The following is a 20,676-nucleotide window of genomic DNA, read 5'->3' as shown; positions in this document are numbered from 1 at the left end:
CTCATATCAGTTAAACAGCCCTTCTCCATTAGGGAGCCTCTCCCAGAGAACACTCTGTCTACATGAAGTCTTATTTAGGCCAGTTTCTAAGCAACAGAACAAGCAAACAAAAGAGAAACCCTCCGGAAATCCAAACTTAAAATGTTTCAAGAACACTTTGCTCTTTTTCTTCTCGCCTTTCTAAGCAAAAGTGTTGCTCAATACTTAAAAAGGCACTTTGCAAACCTAGTGTAATTTATAGTGATCTGTTGCTCCTCAGAAGGCGATTGTTATGTTTTGTTAGTTCGGCATTCAGGGGATGAGATGGAATTTTATAAAGTATTTGTACCAAACAACTGTTAATCACTTCAGCTGAATCTGTCGGTTCTACTCTACAAGAGAACTAAGCTAGTCCAGGGTTTCAAGCAGAGGGACTTCATGGGCTGAGATGGGCAATTGGAACATCCTAACCAACCTGGCTTTGGTGTAGGTGTCTAGGCAGAGACTGAGAGGACCTGGCTGGTTATCTTTGGAAGGATCGTGCTGGAGTCAGCAATTGCACAGGGAACAGAGAGCTTTGCAATGACTAGTCATGCCTAAGGGATTTATGAATAGCAATGGAGCACCTTCAGGCAATTTTATAAATGTTGGGAGATGATTAAGATAAAACACAACATGTGTTAAAGAGAAATTAACATTTAGTGCAGTGCAAAGCAAAAATCCCCAGGAGTAACACCGTCAGACTTAGCAGTACGCTTGGTACTTTGTAAATGGCAGGCTATTCACTTCAAGAGATAGGAGAATGTGTTACAGGCTCAGTGCCTGCCATCACACAGCTCTAGCACTGGCTTTTCAATTAAAGCACTAGCGTGGCTGCTTCTGAATGAAGTGGAACAGAACCATCTTACAGCTGGTGGAACTGCATATTGTTGCAATACAGAGTTTGTAACTAGGTCCCAGCCAGAAATTCTGTGTGGGGAAAACAAAACACACCAAAACAAAAGTTAATACTTAGAAAGTTAGGAATCTTGAGTTTCATAAATAATTTTTCACTTGGAGAATCAGCCTGGTCTTTCTTGCTATTCATACACTGACTCAAGATCCAGAACACAGACTGTGAGCCCGTGGAATCCAGACAGCATTCTCTGATCCCACTCTGACTCTTGGCCATCCTTCCGTGTGTGTTTACTTGCAACTGTTTGATGTGAATTTCTAGAATATGTGGAGGTGGGGGAGGCAAACCAGTGCACTCTTTGGAATAAAAAGGAGACATATCTTTCCTTTGATCTTAGTGGGAAAAAACCCAGCCCACCAAAATGAGCCCAGGAACCTATGGTAGGAATACTGTGAGAGGACTAGTTTGCACAGGAGCAGCCAGAAAGCCACGGGAAGCACGAATGCTTCCTCTTCCTTTTAAAGCAACCAAATCTAATCATCTTTCCTGACATAAATCTGGAACTTGTTTCAGTAACGGATTTGGTGAACAATTCCTTCAGTTGCACGTCCTTTCAAATAACTTCCTGCTTTTCCCTCGGAAACTTCTTTATTTTGGAGTCTGTTTGCTGAGTCCCACTTTGATTTGTTCCACTTCTTTTCATATTCCTCACCTACACAGTTTTGATATTCTCCCTAGTTTTTTCAACCTGATCTCTTGCACTTTTTCTTTCTGTGCCTAGCCCACCTTACTTTTCCCTCCTTTTTACTTGCCAGGGCAAGCCAGACATAAGAAGGCCTGGAAGTGTAGCTCCTGGTACTGCCTAGGCACAAACACCTCTGCTGGACACTTTGGGTGAGCAGAAGAAAATGGCAACCTAGGCCATGGAGACAACTTGAAAATAGGGAACGGGTGAGGTGTGCCTTGGGAAGAAGGTGTCAGGACTGACACAGGAATCTAACCTGACAGGCCAGCTCTTTTGCAAAGTCACTGGCCAAAGCCAGCAAGGAACTGAGGATACAGAGATGACAGTCCCTCTGCAGGCCACCTTAACCAAGCCACTGTGACCACCAGCCCACAGATTCTTGGTTTCTCTGCATTGTGACGTTACTTTTCTCCCTTTCCTCTCTTGCATTTTTATCTTCTTAGGAAGAGTTGTTCACTTTCCAGGAAGGGGGTCAGGCTAAGAAGCAGGGTTTAAATCTGCTCCTTCTCCCTGTACTGGGGGAGAGCCTGGAACTGGCTGTGTCCATGCTCTGTGAGCCCCTAGGAGCTAAAGCAACACCACAAAAAAATTATTCTGGCCTTTGTGACAGCCACAGCCAAGACTATGTTTTGGTTTGTGTTAAACCACCACAGTCTTTAATTTCTAAGTAGGAGGAGGCTAAGTCCTCTTTAAAGAATCAGGTTGTGTAAATAGCTTCTTCATCCCCTTCGTTACCTTTGTTTTGATTCCAAAATCCCAACACAGTTGAATTCTGCCACTTTGGGCACAAAATACGAAGACCTTCTGAGGTGAGACTACACAAATTAAGGTCATGCTCTAAAATGGGGGCAAAGGGGCTTGATTCTCCTTTACATTATCACACACTCATTAATCGCATGCTGCAACCAAACAAGGATGAAATTCACAAGTAGACAGCACATACATGGAGTAAAAAAACCATTTCCTGCAAAGATTGTTCTTTGAGTCTGGCAGTGCAATTACAAAAGGTTAGGTAAGGGCTTTTTGAGGGTGGCTTGTCATGGTTTGTGTTTTTTTGTTTTTTTCTTTAATAAGAACGCAGAAAATGCAGAATTTTGACCTTTATGATGTAAGCACCTTGAGTCCTCAGCACTAGCTACAAGCTGCCTGTTTCAGACAAGAAGTTTTCAGCTAAATGGCAGACTGTGGTGGGGAATAAAAGGTGGCAATAATAGAAGACACACGTGAAGTACAGCACTAGAGCACATGCACAGAAATCAGTCCCTACCATGTTACCATGTATTCAAAATTGAGGTTTTATGAAAACAGTTTACTGCTACAATAATTCATTACAAACTGACTCCAGTAATAAAGGAACTGAAGTTCAGTTTTATTCAAGCTGCTTTCCTGTTTATCATTCATTCTGCAACAATTAATCCAACCAGGATAAACAGGAATGCTTGACAACTAAAATACACTGCAAATATCCCATAATTGCTATATTTGCTGTTTCCCCTGCTCACTCTAGAGCCAGGCAAAATCAGAGATGGCAACAGCTTCAACATGAAGGGAAGAAGAAAAAAAATTAATCCCAAAAGAATAATTTCCATAAACAATTCAAGTAACCTTGACTTTACTTCCAGTGACCTTTTCAGAGGAAACTTTCTCCTTTGTTATCCTACTGCTTTCCAGAGTGATGCAGCATACAGCTGGAACCAGTCACTAGTTATTCCCTTAATATGACTGCTCTCTCAGTCATAGGCCTTAGAGGATTTATTATCCAGCAGAGAAGGTTGCTTCCACCCTTAACCACCACCCCACACCTTCAACCATGCTTCCCTCTCTTCTTCTGCAAGTGAGACCAGCAGTTAATTTTTAAATCCTTCAGCTAATAAATCCTTAGCATGCAGCAGACAACCAGAAGCAGATGACTGTACTAAGACAACTGCATTCAGCTAAGCAGAAGGGAAAAAAAAAGCTTCAGGTTAAGAAAACCAATATGAAACTGACACCTATTTAGCACCTTTGGATTTGACTGCTGGTTTTGGTATTTGTGAGCACAGCTTTGCTACCCTAATTTAACAAGATCTTACTCTTAAGATGAAGTTTTGTACTGCTCTGAATTTATACCAAGAAACCAGAAAAAAATAATAAAAAAAAAAAGGACAAGGTTTCTTCAGAAAAGTACTGATTTTATTGACTCAAACTGTATTTACACAACACATTCATATGTTCAATATCTTACAGAACTCTGTAAAAAACTAACAAAGCTGCAGGAGCCAAACTGAGTTTCAAACATAAAGACACTGAGCCATAAGTATATTTTAAGATATTTAAGTGGGTGTCCAGTTTCACAGTCCGCTTATATGGCAGTTCTCTGTAAACAAATTCTTTTTAAAATCAGAATGAAAGGTGGAGGGGGAAAGGGTCAGTTGAAAGAGCTGATAGCTTCGCAAAGCTAGTACTTTGTAAGATCAGAGTTTTAACTAAGCATTCAACAAAACATTTTGTACGATTATTTTTTGGAAAGAGGTCACATACAGGTGTACTTTGGATGAATAATCAAAACCTTTAATTTACTCTAAATTTACATATATTAAAAAAAAAAAAAAAAAGACCAGTGCCACAAAGTTTGTCCATGAACCTGAATGATTTCAAAGTTGGAGAAGCTCGGTTCTGGCATTCCACTGCAGCTCAAATCCAATGTATGTTTCTTCAGTTGACAAATGAAAGATGATCATCTTTTACCAGTGAACTGATGATATCGCATATGTAAATCAGGAGCAGAATATCCTTATCTCATAGCAAGAGATCACTCTTCCACCCATCCCCTAATACAGCTTGGTTGAATAAATATTTTTCTTTTTGTTTTGAAGTACAAACTAGGTGAGTTTGTATCTCTTCCAGAGTGCAAGTCATCACCACCACACACGTCACAGTTAAAATGGCATCCCTCCTTTGATCTGCCTAGCAACCTCTTCATCTCTTGTCTCCTCTTTCTCTTTTTCACGCTCTTTGTTCCAGTCTTTAAGGCCTTCTGGTAGTGAAGTATCCTCATCCAAACTTCCTGTACCTTCAACAAATTCTTCGTAAGTAGACTTTTCTGCAAATGGTCTTGGGCCAAGCAAGTCTAGCATATCACTTTTATCAAGCACTTCCTTCTCCAGCAGTCGTAGGGCAACCTGGAAGAGCAGGAAGTTATGTCTAACACATAAAATACCCAAGTTGGCTCTCCAAGGCAGTCTGGGATCAAATTAAACATTGATTGATTTTGACAGAAAAAAACCCCAGGTCGCTCAGAGATCACTCAACACATGTTTTTTCTCCCCTGTGAGCATTTACGGAGCAAAAATACAACTTTTTAAAATCCTATTTTTAAGGTTTGGCAAAGAGCCCCCCTCTGGGCCACTGTAGCCATTATTTATTGCTTCAGAACAGCAAGGCTTTGGCTGCTGCCTAAAGGCTCCTGATGCAAGACATTAAGCTGCAGATGAGAACAAGCATTCCTTTCCTGTCAAACCAGATGGTTCAATAGTGCTGCTGTTATGCTACAATCTAAAGAGCACCATAAAACCCCACTGTGTACAATACTGTACCAGTGCAGTCTGTAACCTTCTTGGGTCAATAAGCACACTGTTCCAACACAAACCATATTCAGTGACCTTTTCTTGCCATGGTGACCTATACTACACCACCATTTACTGAATCCCTACAAACTTCTTGTCAGTAAGCCTATCAGGTGCCTGGAAAATCATCCTTTTGCTTTATCAGGCTTTCTGGTGTGGAGGAAAAGAATATTCACAAGAGTAATTTCAACTGCAGTGAGGCAGATCATAAGCAGCCAGGGGCAGGAAAGGAAGATGGTATAAAGATTCTTATCATTTAAAGTTCAAAAGGAATTCAAAGAAGGCAAGTTATATGTACTTCCCTGCTTAGAGAACTTCTTTTAGCCTAATGAATTGGAATCCTAGTATCTTGTGTCTGTGTTTTTTAAGTTTTATACTTGTCTAACATGTCTACTAAAGCCTACTTTAGTAGACCGACCCTTCCCTCCAAATTTCCACATGAATATTGATCATATGAGGGGGAGGGATGTTAAACCACATTCATGAGCACCTCAGAGGTTTTCCAACACAAAAGGAGATTTCTAATTACTTAAGTCTTGTGACACACCCTCAAGATTACACTGAATAGTTTTTGAGCAAACTGCCTCATATACAATTATTGCTTTCAACTCGTTCAGTTCAGATTCTGGCTTACCCACTGGAACTTCATGAATAAAAATACTGCAATTCTCACCTTCTCAACTTCTGCTTTCTTCTCAGTCAGAAGACTTAATGTCCTGTCATAAGCAATGTTAATTAGTGACCGTACTTCTTCATCTATCAACCTGGCAGTTGCCTCACTGTAAGGTTTCTCTAATACCATGTCTCCTTGACGAGGAAGATCGAAGGAAATCTGCCCCACTTTTTCATTCATCCCAAACTGAACAATCTGAAGAAAAAAGGAAAAAAAAAATGAAACAAAAATCAAACGAAGGAGAGAGAGTAAGATTTTAGGATGTGTTGATACAAAATATGGTAAAATAAAACTGAAAAGAGGAAGTAATTTTACTATGATCCAATTCTTTCCTCTAAAACGACCCTCCCCTGAAAACTCAGGTCTATCTAAGCTGAAGTACCTTAGTTGACTTTCACTTATTTCTTTTTAATGATAAAATAGGACCACCAATTAAAGGTAGTTACTCATGATGTACATGATGCTTTGCTGTACAAACACTAGATAGTACTGGAAAACACTTCAGCCTTCACTAAGCAGTAAAACTCTTTGCCAGAAATAAGTGTTTTGGCAATTCAAAGAGCTTCTGAAGTCTAGCATATTTCACTCACCCAAACAGGTAAGTTAACTGAAGCATTAAAGTAAAGGGTTTTGGGGATTTTGTCCTATCACAAGCAGAAGTAATCTCAGGACTCCCCTACAAAGGTGAAAATTATTTTCATCTTGCTTAACTCCTTAGTGAATATTGGCTTCTCTGGTTGCCAAATACAGATGTTTTAAGTTGCATTTCACTCCTATAGAGGCAGAAATAAGTTCAAACTGCTATTAATGTATCCACTCCCTGGCTATTATCAATTTCATGGTTACTAAAGAAGCACTTCTCTGCTTGGTCTTGCAAGATCAGTGTAAGTATGACAAAGAATATTCAGTACTCAAAGAGATCTCAGCATTAGAACCAAGCATCTTAACCTGTGGCTTTAAGAAGAGTTCAATACTCAACAAGAGTTATTTAAGCCTCCATCAGTTCTCTCTGGAGCCAACATGTCTGGCTTATGTGAACAAGTCTATACTTAATTTTTTTTTAATTTAAAATTGAACAAGAGTGACTAAGATCCCACAAAATTAACATTAGGATTTCATTACACATTTACTTTCAGAACTGGAGCTACATGAACACAGCGAAGACCAGGAAGTAGGTGTTGTTTGGGGGTAAGTGTTGTGCAGAAGAAGAAAACTGTACTCTAAAACATCTCTCTTGCTCACATTGTGAGTGTCTTACAAAATGACATCTTTTGTGTTGACACAGGAAACGGAACACTGCACAATGCAGCCACGTGTAGCACAAGAGCTACATTCAGGTGAGTCATTACATTGATAAGATTTTAAATTACTCATCTATGTTAGTTAATAAGATAAACACAAACTGAAGTCTTCATTTCAGCAGCATTAATTGACAGGAAGTAGTTTTTAAATGTTTTTTGAATTTATTATTCATATGAAACCAAACTGTGCCTTCAAAGTAGGCAACTGTAAAATAGGATCAGATGATCAACTGTGCACTAAATTCCATTTTAAAAGCATAAACTTTCCACATGTATTTGAATCCAGCTGCAGCACATGTGTTCCTGTGGGCAGATGCAGGATAGTAACCACAGCCCAATGCATGGACCCCTGTTGCAAGGCTACACTGAAATACTTGAGTCATCAGCATCTCTATATAGCAACAGCATAATGTTTATTCATAGTATATAACTTGAAACTAGGCTTTTGAGGGACATGCCTGATTAAATTGCAAAATTTCAAAATACTACTGTGTTGGGTAGTAGATAAGTAAAACTGTAAGAAAAAAACCCCACAAGTCTCACTGAGCACAGACCTGAGCATATGCACTCTGGGTCACCTTCTTCAAGTCATCTTGGGCACCAGTTGTAATTCTTCCAAAGAAGATTTGCTCAGATACACGTCCTCCCAGGGTCATGCACATTCTGTCAAGTAGCTGCTCTTTGGTATAAAGATACTGTTCTTTGGGTAAATACTGAGCATAACCCAGTCCTTTACCACGTGGGATAATAGATACCTACAATCAAAAATAACAAAGCTAGAAATAAATGGTCTTAAAAAAAACAAAGCACTCTCTTGTTTGACTTAATTTTTAATACTGCCACCTACACCATACTCACCCATGAAGTTAAATTCAGGCATTAGTTCCACTTGCAGTTTTGCCCTCAATATCCTTAAAAGCCCAGGTTAGCTATAAAACTTGGATAACAACTACTATTTGGAAAAGAGAGGTAAGACCACTGTCATCTCTTTTCAAAAGACTGTGTGATATTTTAAAAATCTTTTAATGAAAACTCACATTCAAGAGTGATGTATTGGGCTTTAAGTATCCTACAACAGATAAAGCATTTCTCCATCTCAAGTATTCTGAATAGTCAGAGGAGTTTCCATCTTTACTAGTGCCCTCCCTTCCACAACTAAATGGTACAAGATGGAAGTCACAACGAGATTAAGAATATAACCAAGCAAAACTATGAGTGTTGAAGCAAGTTTGGGAGTACTTTTTCCTTTATCTTCAGGCTGTCAAGCTGTGCATCCAAAAGGCAAATTAAAAATAAAATCAGCCTCTAGATAATAATTACCCTTGGAGAAAAAGCAACAATCAAGGCACACAGACTCACGGAAAGATGACATCCCTTCCACTTTCCAAGGATATTTATACTACAAACCCTGTAACAGGTAAGTCAGAAAACAGTATAGAAAGCAACAAGAAGTGAACCAAAAAGTACTCTAAAATTTCCACACTTCAAACTAGCTTTTGAAATACTATATAATTTAATACCCTCTCAACATAAGGGAAGAAAAGAAAATAAAGAGATGCTGTTCATGCTCTTGTTAAATGACTAGTTCAAAGTAACTTCCTTTACCTTTAAGAGTGGGTCAGCATGTTCCAAAAACCATCCTGCGACTGCATGCCCTGCTTCATGATATGCTACAGTCTTTTTCTCCTCTGGCTGCAGTACTTGGGTTTTCTTTTCCAAACCTTTACAAAATAAATTTCAGTTTCAGACACACCTTTCTTCACTGAAATCTCTCACCTCATTTAGGAAGATGTATATATGGCATCTAAGTATTGCTTTCCAAACTGTTGAAAAAGTTGAAAAAAACCCCAATCTTGCAAGTTTTAGAAATCTGTGTCTTCCAGGTTTCATTGTAACCTTGTCCTTGATTAGATTTTCTAGTTTTAAATTATAAGTTCTTAAAAATATTTATTTTAAAACATTTAAATAAAATATTTGCACTTTAAAAAACAAAAGTTTTCTAGAATATTTCATGTGACAGCTGCTAAAAGCACTGCTAAATCCAAAGAGCTATTTATTTTGCTATTTTGAAGAAAATAATTTAGTGCTTTGTACCCCTTTCTCCATTACAGAAGTCAGCAACAGAGACAGGAACTTCTTTTCTAAATGTCAGGTGTATTTAGTTGAGGAAAAAATAACAAACACCAACAACCTTGAAGAGCAGGAGAAATATACAAAGCATGGTTTTATACACACACACACACACACACACACACACACACACACACACACATAATAAAAATAAAAGGAAGTTCCCTTTACAATTTTTACAATATTTTCCCCTTTATAATATTACAATTCTTGAGGAAAAAAATGTGATACACCTACCTCCAATAACTCTTTCAATTGCTTGCTCAAAATGCTTTTGGTTAATAGTATCTGAGAGATGCCTTGCAGCGATCAAAGCAGCTTCATTACAAACATTAGCAATATCAGCACCTAAAAGCAGAGATCACATGAATTACTGGTAATTTTTCAACAATTTTAACTCAGGCTATCATAAAGGTAACCTTACCTAGAATTAGTTTATATAAACTCTCCTAGAGCTTGAAAATTAAGGTAATGCCCTCTGAAATAATTCATTACATATCATGTAATTTTTGAGAGATATTTAAATATAAGTATTACGGTTATAGGCTTTAGGATTTTTCTCTTAGGCAGACAGCTACCAAACAGAGCTTATTACAAGTGAAGTACTTGTTTAATACATCCTACCTTCTGAAAGTGTTCTGTGTGCAACAGACTTAAGTTAGTATGTATTTAGCAGAATAAACTTTCAACAGAGATCCAGTATAGCTCAGACCTTGATGTATCTCTAGAAGATATCATTTTATGTTACTTGGTTGCAAGCCATCAATCTCTTGTTAAAATTATTTGCTGTAACACTATTGAAATAACTTAGTTTAAACATCATCAATGTAGTTGCCAGAAATGATCAGACCTCAGAAAGACAGTTTTACTTAGACCACGGTAACAGTGAAGAATTCAACTACCAGACAAAACCAATTTTAAATGGAATAAATTGCCAGCCAGTAATGGAAGTTCTCAAATTCATCTCTTACTCAAAACAAGGTCTTCCAGAGAGAAGTTTCTACATCCAGAAAGAGAAATCCCCCTACAGACCCTACAGAATATGCAAATTCCACAAAACCCAGGCCTTCTCTCATAGCATTTAAAGAATCCAGCAAGCATATTAAAAGAAAGAATACAGATGAGTGTCAGCAACCAGAAATCTCTGGATTGCTCCTCCTCAAGACAGAACTGCTATTTGGTCCATCACCTTGACCGAGGCAGACAAAACTTAAGACCCTCAGAAAATCTTCTGCTTTCTCAAATAGGGCAGGAGAGTTTCATGTTCTACCAATAAATAAAATAAAATAGACCATCATCCAGAAGATCAGATGCAAGAAAATCAGAAGTAGTGGGAAATTAAATATCTACAGCTTACACAGTAAATGGAGAAGAACGGTGGCATTAGGAGTCACTTACCAGAAAATCCAGGTGTTAGTGATGCCAGTTTTCTTGCTAGGTTGTCTTTGTTTAAGACTGCGTCTAATTTCAGAGGTCTAAGGTGAACTTTGAAAATAGATGCTCTTCCTTTTATATCTGGGGGTCCTTTAAGATGAAAGAATGGTTTTAACTTTTCAAATATATCATATAGCATTTTCTTATTGAGTGTGTACAAGTTCCATATGTAAATAGGTACAGTGATTTCAGGGGTATTCTACAAATGAGGAAGTATACAATGATGCATATAAAACTTACCAATGTATATCTGCCTGTCAAAGCGTCCTGGTCTCATTAGAGCAGGATCTAAAATATCTGGCCTGTTAGTACCTGCCAAAATTACTACATTTGTAGTTGTATTAAATCCTGTTGAAGAAATGTAATAAAGAGAAAATTGGTGTAAATAAAATTTCTATGAAAAAAATAAAAAGACTGTCCATTTTACAGTGTCATGTAAGAACCAATAATTTAAACAAACTATCTTAAAGCTAAAAATACTTCCATTTCTTAGAGCACTGTCCAGCTTTTCATAACAAGCAAAAAAATAGCCTTGGGCTCTGCTTTGTAAAGTACAATATTAAATCCTGCTTTATCTTCAAAATGCAATAATAGATTAACTGCTTGGGAAATTGCAGAAACAGCACAGCTATCTGTACTTTTTTAACAAACTTACTGCTCTCATGCAAAGGATTTTCGTTTGGGCTAATTCAACACTGACAAAGAGCTACCAGATGGAAAACTATGGTTCTTTTGTCTGAACAAGGTTTAGCAAAACATCAGGCAGCAGCAAAATGGACCACTAATCTTCATTTTAGGAAGCAAGAAATGTATAATATATAAAATCTATATTTAAGGTAGAATCCAAATCTCGATTAATAGGTTTGAACAATCATATTGGTTCTCTCCCTTTTCCTTGTTGTTATAATGTAACATTAGATGTTAAATACCTACCATCCATTTCTACTAGAAGTTGATTGAGTGTGTTCTCTTGTTCACTTTGTCCTCCAAAGTTGCCCCTTCCTCTCTTCCTTCCCACGGCATCGATTTCATCAATGAAGAGAATGCACGGGGCATTTTTACGGGCAAGAGCAAATAAGTCTCTAACCTTAACAGAAAAACAGAGAATGCGGCAGGTTGGTTTGTAATTGTTCAGAACAGGGGGAGGGGGTAGGCAGTAAAGATAACCTCAATACTACAATTGAGTATGTTTGTTAAGAGCTGCAAAGCCTCCAGGCAGTTCTCAAGATAATGGTGAGTTACACTGTAGCTGCTCCCCAGCAAGTATCCCTGATGTGGAGACACACTGGCTGATAAAGCCCTGCTCAATTCATAAATAAAAACCAAGAAACAATTTTAAAATCTTAAGAAATAACAACTTTTCCTGAATAACTGAAAACTAAATCTTCAAGTTCAGCTCTAAAGGCACCCAAACTTAAGAGATTTAAAGGAAGATTTAATCTCTTCTTTAATGCACAGTATTACCAGCAGATCTGGTGTACAAACAGGCGTGCTACCACATAGTAGTGGTATGTGTACCAAGGAAATAAAATCTTTTAAATTTTTCTGCAGTTAGAGCAGTGTGATGTAGCTCCTACAGTGAACTTAAGGCTTACTTACAAGTGCTCACCATGGCACTCTAACAATATGCTGTTATAAATATTGACTCTTCGCCATCTTGTTTCTTCTGGCTGAAGAACTGAATTCACCTCCAGATATTTATTTGTAAGCTAAATTAATTACTTGAAGTCTGGATTAATGGCTAAGCAAACACCGGAAAACTTTTTTTTGACTTTTCAAATAAGATACTCCCTATCAAATTCTGCTGTACTAGTCACTCGAAGATGTGACTGCCTTTAAGGTACAATATTACAATGTTACTCTAATTGTAAATATATCTGAAGGACCTCATTAAAACCAGTCCAGCCAGTTAACAGACTTAGAACTGAGGAATGAAAGTGGACCAAACAGGAAATGAAGACTTGGGAAAGAATTTTAACCTTAAGTGGGAATTAAATGCATCTCAGAGCTTTATTACTTTTGTACTTTAGAGATACAATTAGAGAAGACTTGTCCAAGAACAACATACAGGAGATGTACAGAGATGGGAATTTTGACCACATGCTTCATTGCAGAAAGTCACTCTGATTTGTAAACAGAAATAAAAAAAAATTACAATGAAGGACCAAAGCATGAAAGAATGTGATAAACAAGGAAAAAGCGACAGTTCAAAGTGAACTATCTTTTGGTTGAAAAGACACAGAGATCCAGAAATACACAACTATTTTCCTGAAATAATGGAACAAAAAAAACCCAAACACAAAACAAACAAAAAAGATAATGCACGTACACTGAAAAAATCCCAAACAAACCACACCAAATCAAAGGAACCAAATCTGTGTAAGTTTTAATTCAAACATAGCCTAATTTACAAATAATCAATTTAAGCATCAGTAGCAACTGTCTTACTGAATTCATGGGAAATGAAGCTAAAACTCATTTTCTACAGGCATCAGAAGTTACAGACTGTGTTGAAACCTGGATTCATAGCCAAAACAGCAACTGCTGTGTCAACAGATTTCACTCTGCAGTAAAAGCTGATAATCATCTCCACAGACCAGTAGGGAAAGGTTAAGTCAGTTTGCTTTGGAGCTCTTCAGGTAAGTGCTGACAGATAATTACAATGTGGTTTCTGAGTGCTATTATTATTTCAGGATACCTAACACTTTCCCAGAGGACAGGAATCTGTTCCTTTCCTTACTGTTTCTCAGGGAAGTCCCTTCTACACTGCATGCTCCCCTTTTCAAGTCCCACTCACCCATCATACATCATTCACTATCCATACGCTCTCTGGCTTTCAAACTTTTTCAGTCAACATCCATGTTTTTTACCCTGTTAACTGTTTCTGCACCTATTTCTCCACTTTCTGTCTACACCCTTTCCCCTCCATAGCAGCTCCTTTTGCCAATTCCCTTATACATTTCCAGGCTCTCTCTGCATCCTGGTTGAAGCCTCCACTCCCAACTTGTTTCAGCATTGAACTTTCTGAACAGCTCCTGTTACTCTCTGTTCAAACTCTGCATCTTCCCACATGTGCCCTCTTGCCTTTTTTCAGAAGGCCCCAAATTACCTGGCTTCACTCATCTTTTTTGACTCACATTACTGCAAGAATTCCATCAAAAGAAACCTAAGCTAGCAAGAGGCATATGCACACAAAGCTCTGACTAAGGACCAAATCTTGGAAAGTTTCTCTGTTAACCTCTAACACACAAGAAAACTGCAGCTTTTCAGGGCTTTAAAGAACTTAGTAAAATTTAGTGTGTGTGAATTTCCATAGAATAGGAAATTTTGTGTATATCTGGTAAAAACCATTCCCTGTCAAATTTCAGCTTCAAATCAAGACCCCAAAGCATTCCCATTTTTGCTAGCAGAAATAGTTTTAAACATGAGTAAAAACCATGGCATGCTTCCTTAAGTCTGATTGCATAAACTGTGGCAAACAAATCCTAAGTTTTCCAACAGAGGAAGTATACTTTTTAAGGCTTAAGACAAGATGGTTGTAATTTGGTGAAGATACGAGCTGCTGGAAATGAAGTGTAATTTTGGACATTAAGAGGAATCTTATTTTCCCATGTTACCTGTCCCATTTGTAAATTATTATCAGTAATTTTTAATAGAATATTTTTCAGCAGATTCAAGTGTCCTTCCTGCCTAGACAGGAGAAGATAGATTTAAAACTGAATGTTTGAAATGTATTTGTAATAATACCAGAAAAAAAAGTGTTAATCAGATGTACTGGAACTGAGTTTAAATTAACTCATTAGAGCACATTAAGAGAGAAAAGAGGCAAAAGAGCATTAAAAAATGTTTAATAATCAACTAAATCACCTGCTCTCCAGAAATCAATCACTAATTACATGACCCTCAGACTCCTATTTCAACCAGAAGCTCATTTATGTGTCCCAGATACTTATTTATATCTAAGAGCATGACACTACGAAGAGAACAAAGTTCTTCAAAGATAAAGGAACAATTTAGAGCAGGAGACATTGCCATAGCAGTAGTCAAAGGAACTTTGTATTTCTGACCCAGCTAGTAAATTTACTTCAAAACAGAGCTTGGAAAGTTCTGGTTTGTTTTCTTTAGTTCCTGCCTAGAGGTAAATCCTTAAGGTCCCAAAGGCCTGCAGCCAGATACTGAACTACATTAGTTCCTTTTATGAACGGTACATCTATGATTCTTGTGTTTAGACAATCATCTGGCATCACTTGTCTGTAATCTCCATAAATGAAAGCTTTTAGGTATAATGAAATTGTTTGCTTCCCAAACTTGATAACATCCTTTCAGCAACCAATACTACAATAAAGGAGCAAGGCCAAAGACTTACCCGAGCTGGACCCACACCAACAAACATCTCTAAGAACTCTGAGCCGTTGACTGTGATAAATGGTACATTAGCTTCTCCAGCTGTAGCTTTAGCTAAAAGTGTTTTCCCAGTACCTGGAGGACCTGTAAGAATTGCCCCCTGCAAGAGAACAGGTATATTTTCCTCATTAGGAAAACAGAATGTAAGACTGTGAAATATCTTAAAAGAGCTACATGTTAAAAGACTGAGTCCACTGGCTCTTCTTCCACCACAGTCAGTATCATGCAAGGAAACAAAGTGAAGATTAATCTCCCATTTAAACCAGCAAAAGGAGAAAAAAACTTACACTGCCATGCTGTCTTAGATTTAGGTGGGCTCCCACAAAGGCAGTTCTGTTAAGGTTATATACAAGAATGCTGTGTACCATTTCTGACAGCACCTCAGTTATACTGTTGGCACTTAATGGCTGTTTTTATTTCTCACTGTTAGAATAAAGAAGCTGAAAAGTGGTGCATATGTAAATATTCCTAATACAATTTAGAATTATAAGAACTACTAAACGAATAAAGTCTTCATCTGCTAAGCCCTCATTCCCTTACCTTTGGAATTTTTGCTCCCAGATCCTCATATTGTTTGGGATTTTTCAGAAAGTTCACAAACTCCATAATCTCCAATTTGGCCTCCTCACAGCCAGCTACATCTTTGAATTTAACATCTATTTCATCCTTAAGGACTTTGGCCGTGGTTTCACCCACACTGAAAAGCCCACCCATTCCACGCCCTGCTCGACCTAAGCCTGCAGGACCTCTTCTTAATGTGTACAGCAAGGAACCAATGATCAAGATTGTAGGGAGCAAACTCAGGAGAAATGATCTGTGGAGAAAAAAACAAACAAAAACCACAAAAAATGAGAAAAACACATGTATTACAGAAATCCATTATTGCATATAACATGTACGAAATATTGGTTCCATCAAAAGCAAACAAATTCAGGACTAATACTCTATTGTATACTAATACTCTAAAGATTTTTGCAGGTTGTTCACACTTGGAAATAACAAAAATAAAAATTACCAAAAAAAGTCTTGATTTTTGTTTTGTATTCAAACTAAGCACATCATCAAGCAACACTGAGTTTTACAGAGGAAAACTACATTACCTAATAAAGAGAACTCATTTTTTGTGCCCTTCAAAGGTAAATTCACTGGACTAGTAAACAAATGGTTATGCTCTCAGAGTAAGTTGTATTAGGTAGCACATAATCAGCATATGCTACATCTTCCAGCAGAAACTTATCTCTAAAACACAAACTTGCTATTCCTGTAAGTATTTATCAATTTCTGCATTTTCTTCTTCTTCTTTCAATGCCTCTATTACCCTTCCCTAAAGCTAAGGGGGTTTTTTTGCGTATGTGTTGGGCTTCTGTTTTGTTGGGGTTTTATTACTTACTGCCCATTATCCTTCACTGTCTGTCCTCCAGCTTTCTAGCCCAGCTTTGTACAAGCCAGAAATCCTGACAGTCCTCAATCTCATAGTATTTCAGCACTGCACAGATTTATTTTTTTTTTGGTAAGACCTTCAAAGAACAGCTTACAAGAGGTTCCATCTACACTCAGCAAAACCAAACTGCTGGAAAGAAGCACTATCATAACTGAGCACAGGACTTCCAGGCTTTACTGATAGTCTGCATTCCTGGGATGAAAAGGATTTTTCCCTATCCTGTGGTATTCAGCAGATTTTTGATCTGGAAGGGAACAGCATTCTGATCATACAACTGCTGCTCTCTCCTGCTTCCTGTGGGACTTCTGGAGCAGAGCAAGTTGCAGGCAATGTATTTGATGAAGGGCAGACACTGAGGAAGAAAAGGGTCAGAGAGACTGTGGTCAGAAAGAGGGGATTAGGAAGCAAGAGATTCGTGTGAGGCTGCAGATGACATGGGAACTTTTCCCAGTCTCTTGTAAGAAGACAGGATGACATCCAGTCTCTTTGCACAAGCACAGCATTGCCCCAGATGCTCATTTTTTTTCCAGATTTGTTTAAACAAGGGATCAACTGCTTTATTTATGGAATGGTCTTAAGAGTATGCCCCATTAGACAGAAAAAGGAAAATGAGAGTTTATACAAGAACAGGGAACAGAAAATCTCTATTTGAAATCACAGAATGGTCCAGAGTTAAGGCTACCATTTTCCCTGTTGCTACCAAGACAAATGGGCAGTAGCTTAGTAAAGAACACTGCAGAAATAAACCAATCTTTCCCCTTCATCAGCAAAAACCAAATCAAACACTACAGAATGAAAACATAAGAGGCAGCAAGTGAGCCTTTATCATTAGTGATACGAGTTACAACACTCAAAGTTGAATATCCTGATGGTACAAAATATATTTCACAGACACCAGTAGGAGCCATTTTCAGACTGCTGCCTTGGATCAAAAAGAAATCAGCTCCTGGGATGCAAGATTACATCCACCTTCTACACCATTCACAAACCCACATCAGAGAAGCACTTCTAGTCTCTTCTAAGGTCCAGGTCAATAGAACTCAGCTACACAAGACTAATAAACTACAAATCTAGTATTGGAGCCATAATCCTCTACTGGGAAAGTAGTAATACCATAAATTCATCATAGTACTATTTTTCTTAACCAATTTAGAGATTAAAAGTATGGTGCACCTTCCAGCTCCTGCTAACAGGCAGAATAATCTGATTTACTTCATCTTCAATTTCTTGACTTTTTTGCAAGGCCACAGAATTTGAGTCCTGATACATTTGAGGCCAGAAAATGGCACCTGTTATATCTCAGCCAATATTCTGTAGTTCTATGCTATATTTTTTCCATTCAAAAACCTACCACCTATGGAGCTCTACAGCTGTGCCTGGATGACACAGGATGATATTTGGAGAAGCGCTTAAAGGAAGAAAGGACTAATTGTAAACAGAAACATTTATGTAATAAGCAGCTATATGTAGGGTAAGAGGATATGGATTTCTACATAGACAAAGTACCGAACAGCTCCTCTTACAGCTGACATTCAAAAGCAAACCCAAGATGTCTTACTATGGCAACACTGTCACCTAGTGGAACATTAGGTGTATGTCTTACAAAGCTACCTTTCTACTGTCAACAAACCCATTTTTTTTTTAATCAAAAGAGACTATTTAAAGCAACTTCTTACCCATCACTCTCTGTTGAGTAGACTACAGGCAATCTGTTTTCCACTTCTATTCCTAGATCTTGCTGCACAGTTTCAAGATTCCGTTCAAAAGTGTCGACACTACCAATATTAAACCAGACGTACTGCTATAAAAAAAAGCAGAGATCACCACAAAGTGCCCTATCTTACTTTAGCTTGATTACAAGCCAACTTATTCTAACACATACACAAGCAATTCTCAGAACAGATCTGGACCCAGTTTAAATTGCCTTGTAAAGCATGTAACCAAGATAAAATACAGTGAGAATAATAGAGCACTAACCAGCAAACACAACAGCCATGACACTTAAATGTTTCACCTGAAGGTGTCAACCTTTCTTAGAAAGGCAATTCTCTACCTTTTTAGTCCATATTAGCTTTAAAGTTAGCTGTCTTCACAAAAGACTGCATAGACTGTCATAATACATCAGAGAAAAAAAAACCCAGACATTACTTTCAGTGCTGAGATTCAGTTTTTCAAGAAAAACTCAAGAAAATCTCCCATTTTGCACCATGACCTGCCTAACTTGCCTTTACTTCCCTAATCAGAAAGAGCATAGTCCTAACTGATTGAGAAATTAAGGACACTGCTGGCATGTAGGCTAAAGAGTAGGTGTATAAATAAGTCACCCTGACACCACTGATTAAGTAATTTCTGCAGATTTCACTTTATGTGACTTGCAGACCTTGTTTCACAAAGTCTGTTAAAAAAAAACAAACCTCCACCACCTGAGTCACATGGCTTCTCTGTGCTTCTTCTAAATTATCCCCATTGTATAGATTTTTTTTAATTAAATTTTTACTAGGTCTCAGACACTATTACTGATCAGAGAACTTTCAGCTGCATGAATCTGTTCCTCAGTGAGATACCAGAAAAGGAACTCCCTAAAATAAGTACTTCTCTCAAGAATGAGAGCTCTCAGCTTAGTTGTAAAGACTACAGTATCAAACGGAGACACAGATAAACATTTCTATCTGTTTTTCAAATAGCTATCTAAAACCACTTTGAAACAGAAAAGATCCAAATGTACAGTGAAGTCTGGGATTTTCTTGAGCAGATAAAAAATTTCTGTTAAAAATGCAGCATCTTCAGCACTTTCTCACTCTTCCTGTTTATGTATTTGTATTAAGAGCACAGAGCTAGAAAGCAATTACTTGCCATAGTTTTAAGTTATCTGTGGCAAAACAATTGGTACAGTAAAGTGAAAAACACACAAGGCAGGATAATGTGACAGTCAGGCAGAAAACAAGCCTGTTTAATGCATGATTAAGAGTTTATTAATGCTCCAGACCAAGTTTTCCACATGTAACTTTTTAGGTAAAGATTTCTTTACTGTTTCTAATGTCTCATGTATATGTATTAAATGCATTTACCCATTCATGAGGTGACTTTCCTGGAACAAAGATCACTCTAACAAAGCGCTTGTTCACCACTTCAAGTCTGTCCACCTGTAGGAGGAAAGGACAAAGCATGTTATGTGTTGGAGAATATGATCACTGCACTTCCATCACAGCTAACAGCTACATGGAGCAAATATGAACCTGTTCTTTTTTCCAGTTAGGAGAATACAACTCGTGTTTTAGATCAGGATGGTTCCATAATCTATAGCTTGCCATTAGGAATGGCACGAGGAATCACATCTGTAATCAATAAGCAAGGAATATTGGCACATTAAAATCTATACTGGAAGAACAACCTCTTAGCCCAATGCACACCTCAGCTGAAATTAGATACAGTGAAATAGTTGAACAACATGGAACTATTTCAATGTTCAGACACCAAAAGCAGCAGCAGACCACAAGTCTCCAAATTCTTGCAGCACCTTCCAAAACAAAACAAACGGAGCAGAATGAGGAAAAACTTGACTTCACTCTCACAATTATTTTTTCTAACATAAAGGGCTCTGTGCTACTGCATTAAACAGGATAATCACAATTAGATAAAGAGTAATTTAGCTGAGGTTACAGAAATCATATAAACTAAAATCAGTAATTGAGCTGCAGGTTCACAGATAACTCTTATTAAGCACTTTTTTTGATAGAATTCTCAAATGATTTGTTTCTTGAGTTTGACAGGGTCAAAGTGTCTTCCAACTTTTATTCCTCTTTCCATAAAATAACCTGCTTCAACATCTTAAGAGAATTTAAAAATAGCAACAGTTCTTCAAGTTTGGCCCAAACTGTATGCAGACCAGAAGGGTTTTCCTGAACTCACTACACGTGGCCATTTCTGGCATAATTACCTGAATAACCAGACTACACCTTACAAAGGCCCAGGAGATTTGGTTTTGTGCAAACAACCCACTTTCATAATGCTTCTCTGCAACAACAGTTAAGGCTTCGTTCACTCTAACAGCTAAACTAATCTTTTTACA

General features: G+C 37.7%; 1 protein-coding gene across 2 annotated transcripts in view; it reads right to left on the bottom strand.

Moving 5' to 3' along the window:
* Positions 1-3,769: 3,769 nt before the first annotated feature.
* Positions 3,770-20,676, bottom strand: part of AFG3L2 (AFG3 like matrix AAA peptidase subunit 2) — a 25,687-nt gene continuing 8,780 nt past the window's right edge. Inside the window, exons 6-17 of one of the 2 annotated variants that reach the window (XM_030446090.1) lie at positions 19,676-19,750; positions 18,284-18,408; positions 15,707-15,980; positions 15,129-15,266; positions 11,696-11,849; positions 11,003-11,110; positions 10,727-10,852; positions 9,566-9,676; positions 8,804-8,919; positions 7,753-7,953; positions 5,898-6,092; positions 3,770-4,780 (exon numbers count right to left, since the gene is read on the bottom strand). In XM_030446090.1, coding sequence (XP_030301950.1) covers positions 4,538-4,780; positions 5,898-6,092; positions 7,753-7,953; positions 8,804-8,919; positions 9,566-9,676; positions 10,727-10,852; positions 11,003-11,110; positions 11,696-11,849; positions 15,129-15,266; positions 15,707-15,980; positions 18,284-18,408; positions 19,676-19,750 — 1,866 coding nt within the window. In that variant the 3' untranslated portion in view covers positions 3,770-4,537. The remainder of the gene's footprint in view (positions 4,781-5,897; positions 6,093-7,752; positions 7,954-8,803; positions 8,920-9,565; positions 9,677-10,726; positions 10,853-11,002; positions 11,111-11,695; positions 11,850-15,128; positions 15,267-15,706; positions 15,981-18,283; positions 18,409-19,675; positions 19,751-20,676) is intronic. The other variant, XM_030446091.1, reaches the window with a different exon arrangement.

The sequence above is a fragment of the Calypte anna genome, chromosome 2 (assembly GCF_003957555.1).
Source record: "Calypte anna isolate BGI_N300 chromosome 2, bCalAnn1_v1.p, whole genome shotgun sequence".
Classification (NCBI taxonomy): domain Eukaryota; kingdom Metazoa; phylum Chordata; class Aves; order Apodiformes; family Trochilidae; genus Calypte; species Calypte anna.
Note: the sequence above shows the minus strand (reverse complement) of the source record. Positions and strands in the feature narration are given on the sequence as shown.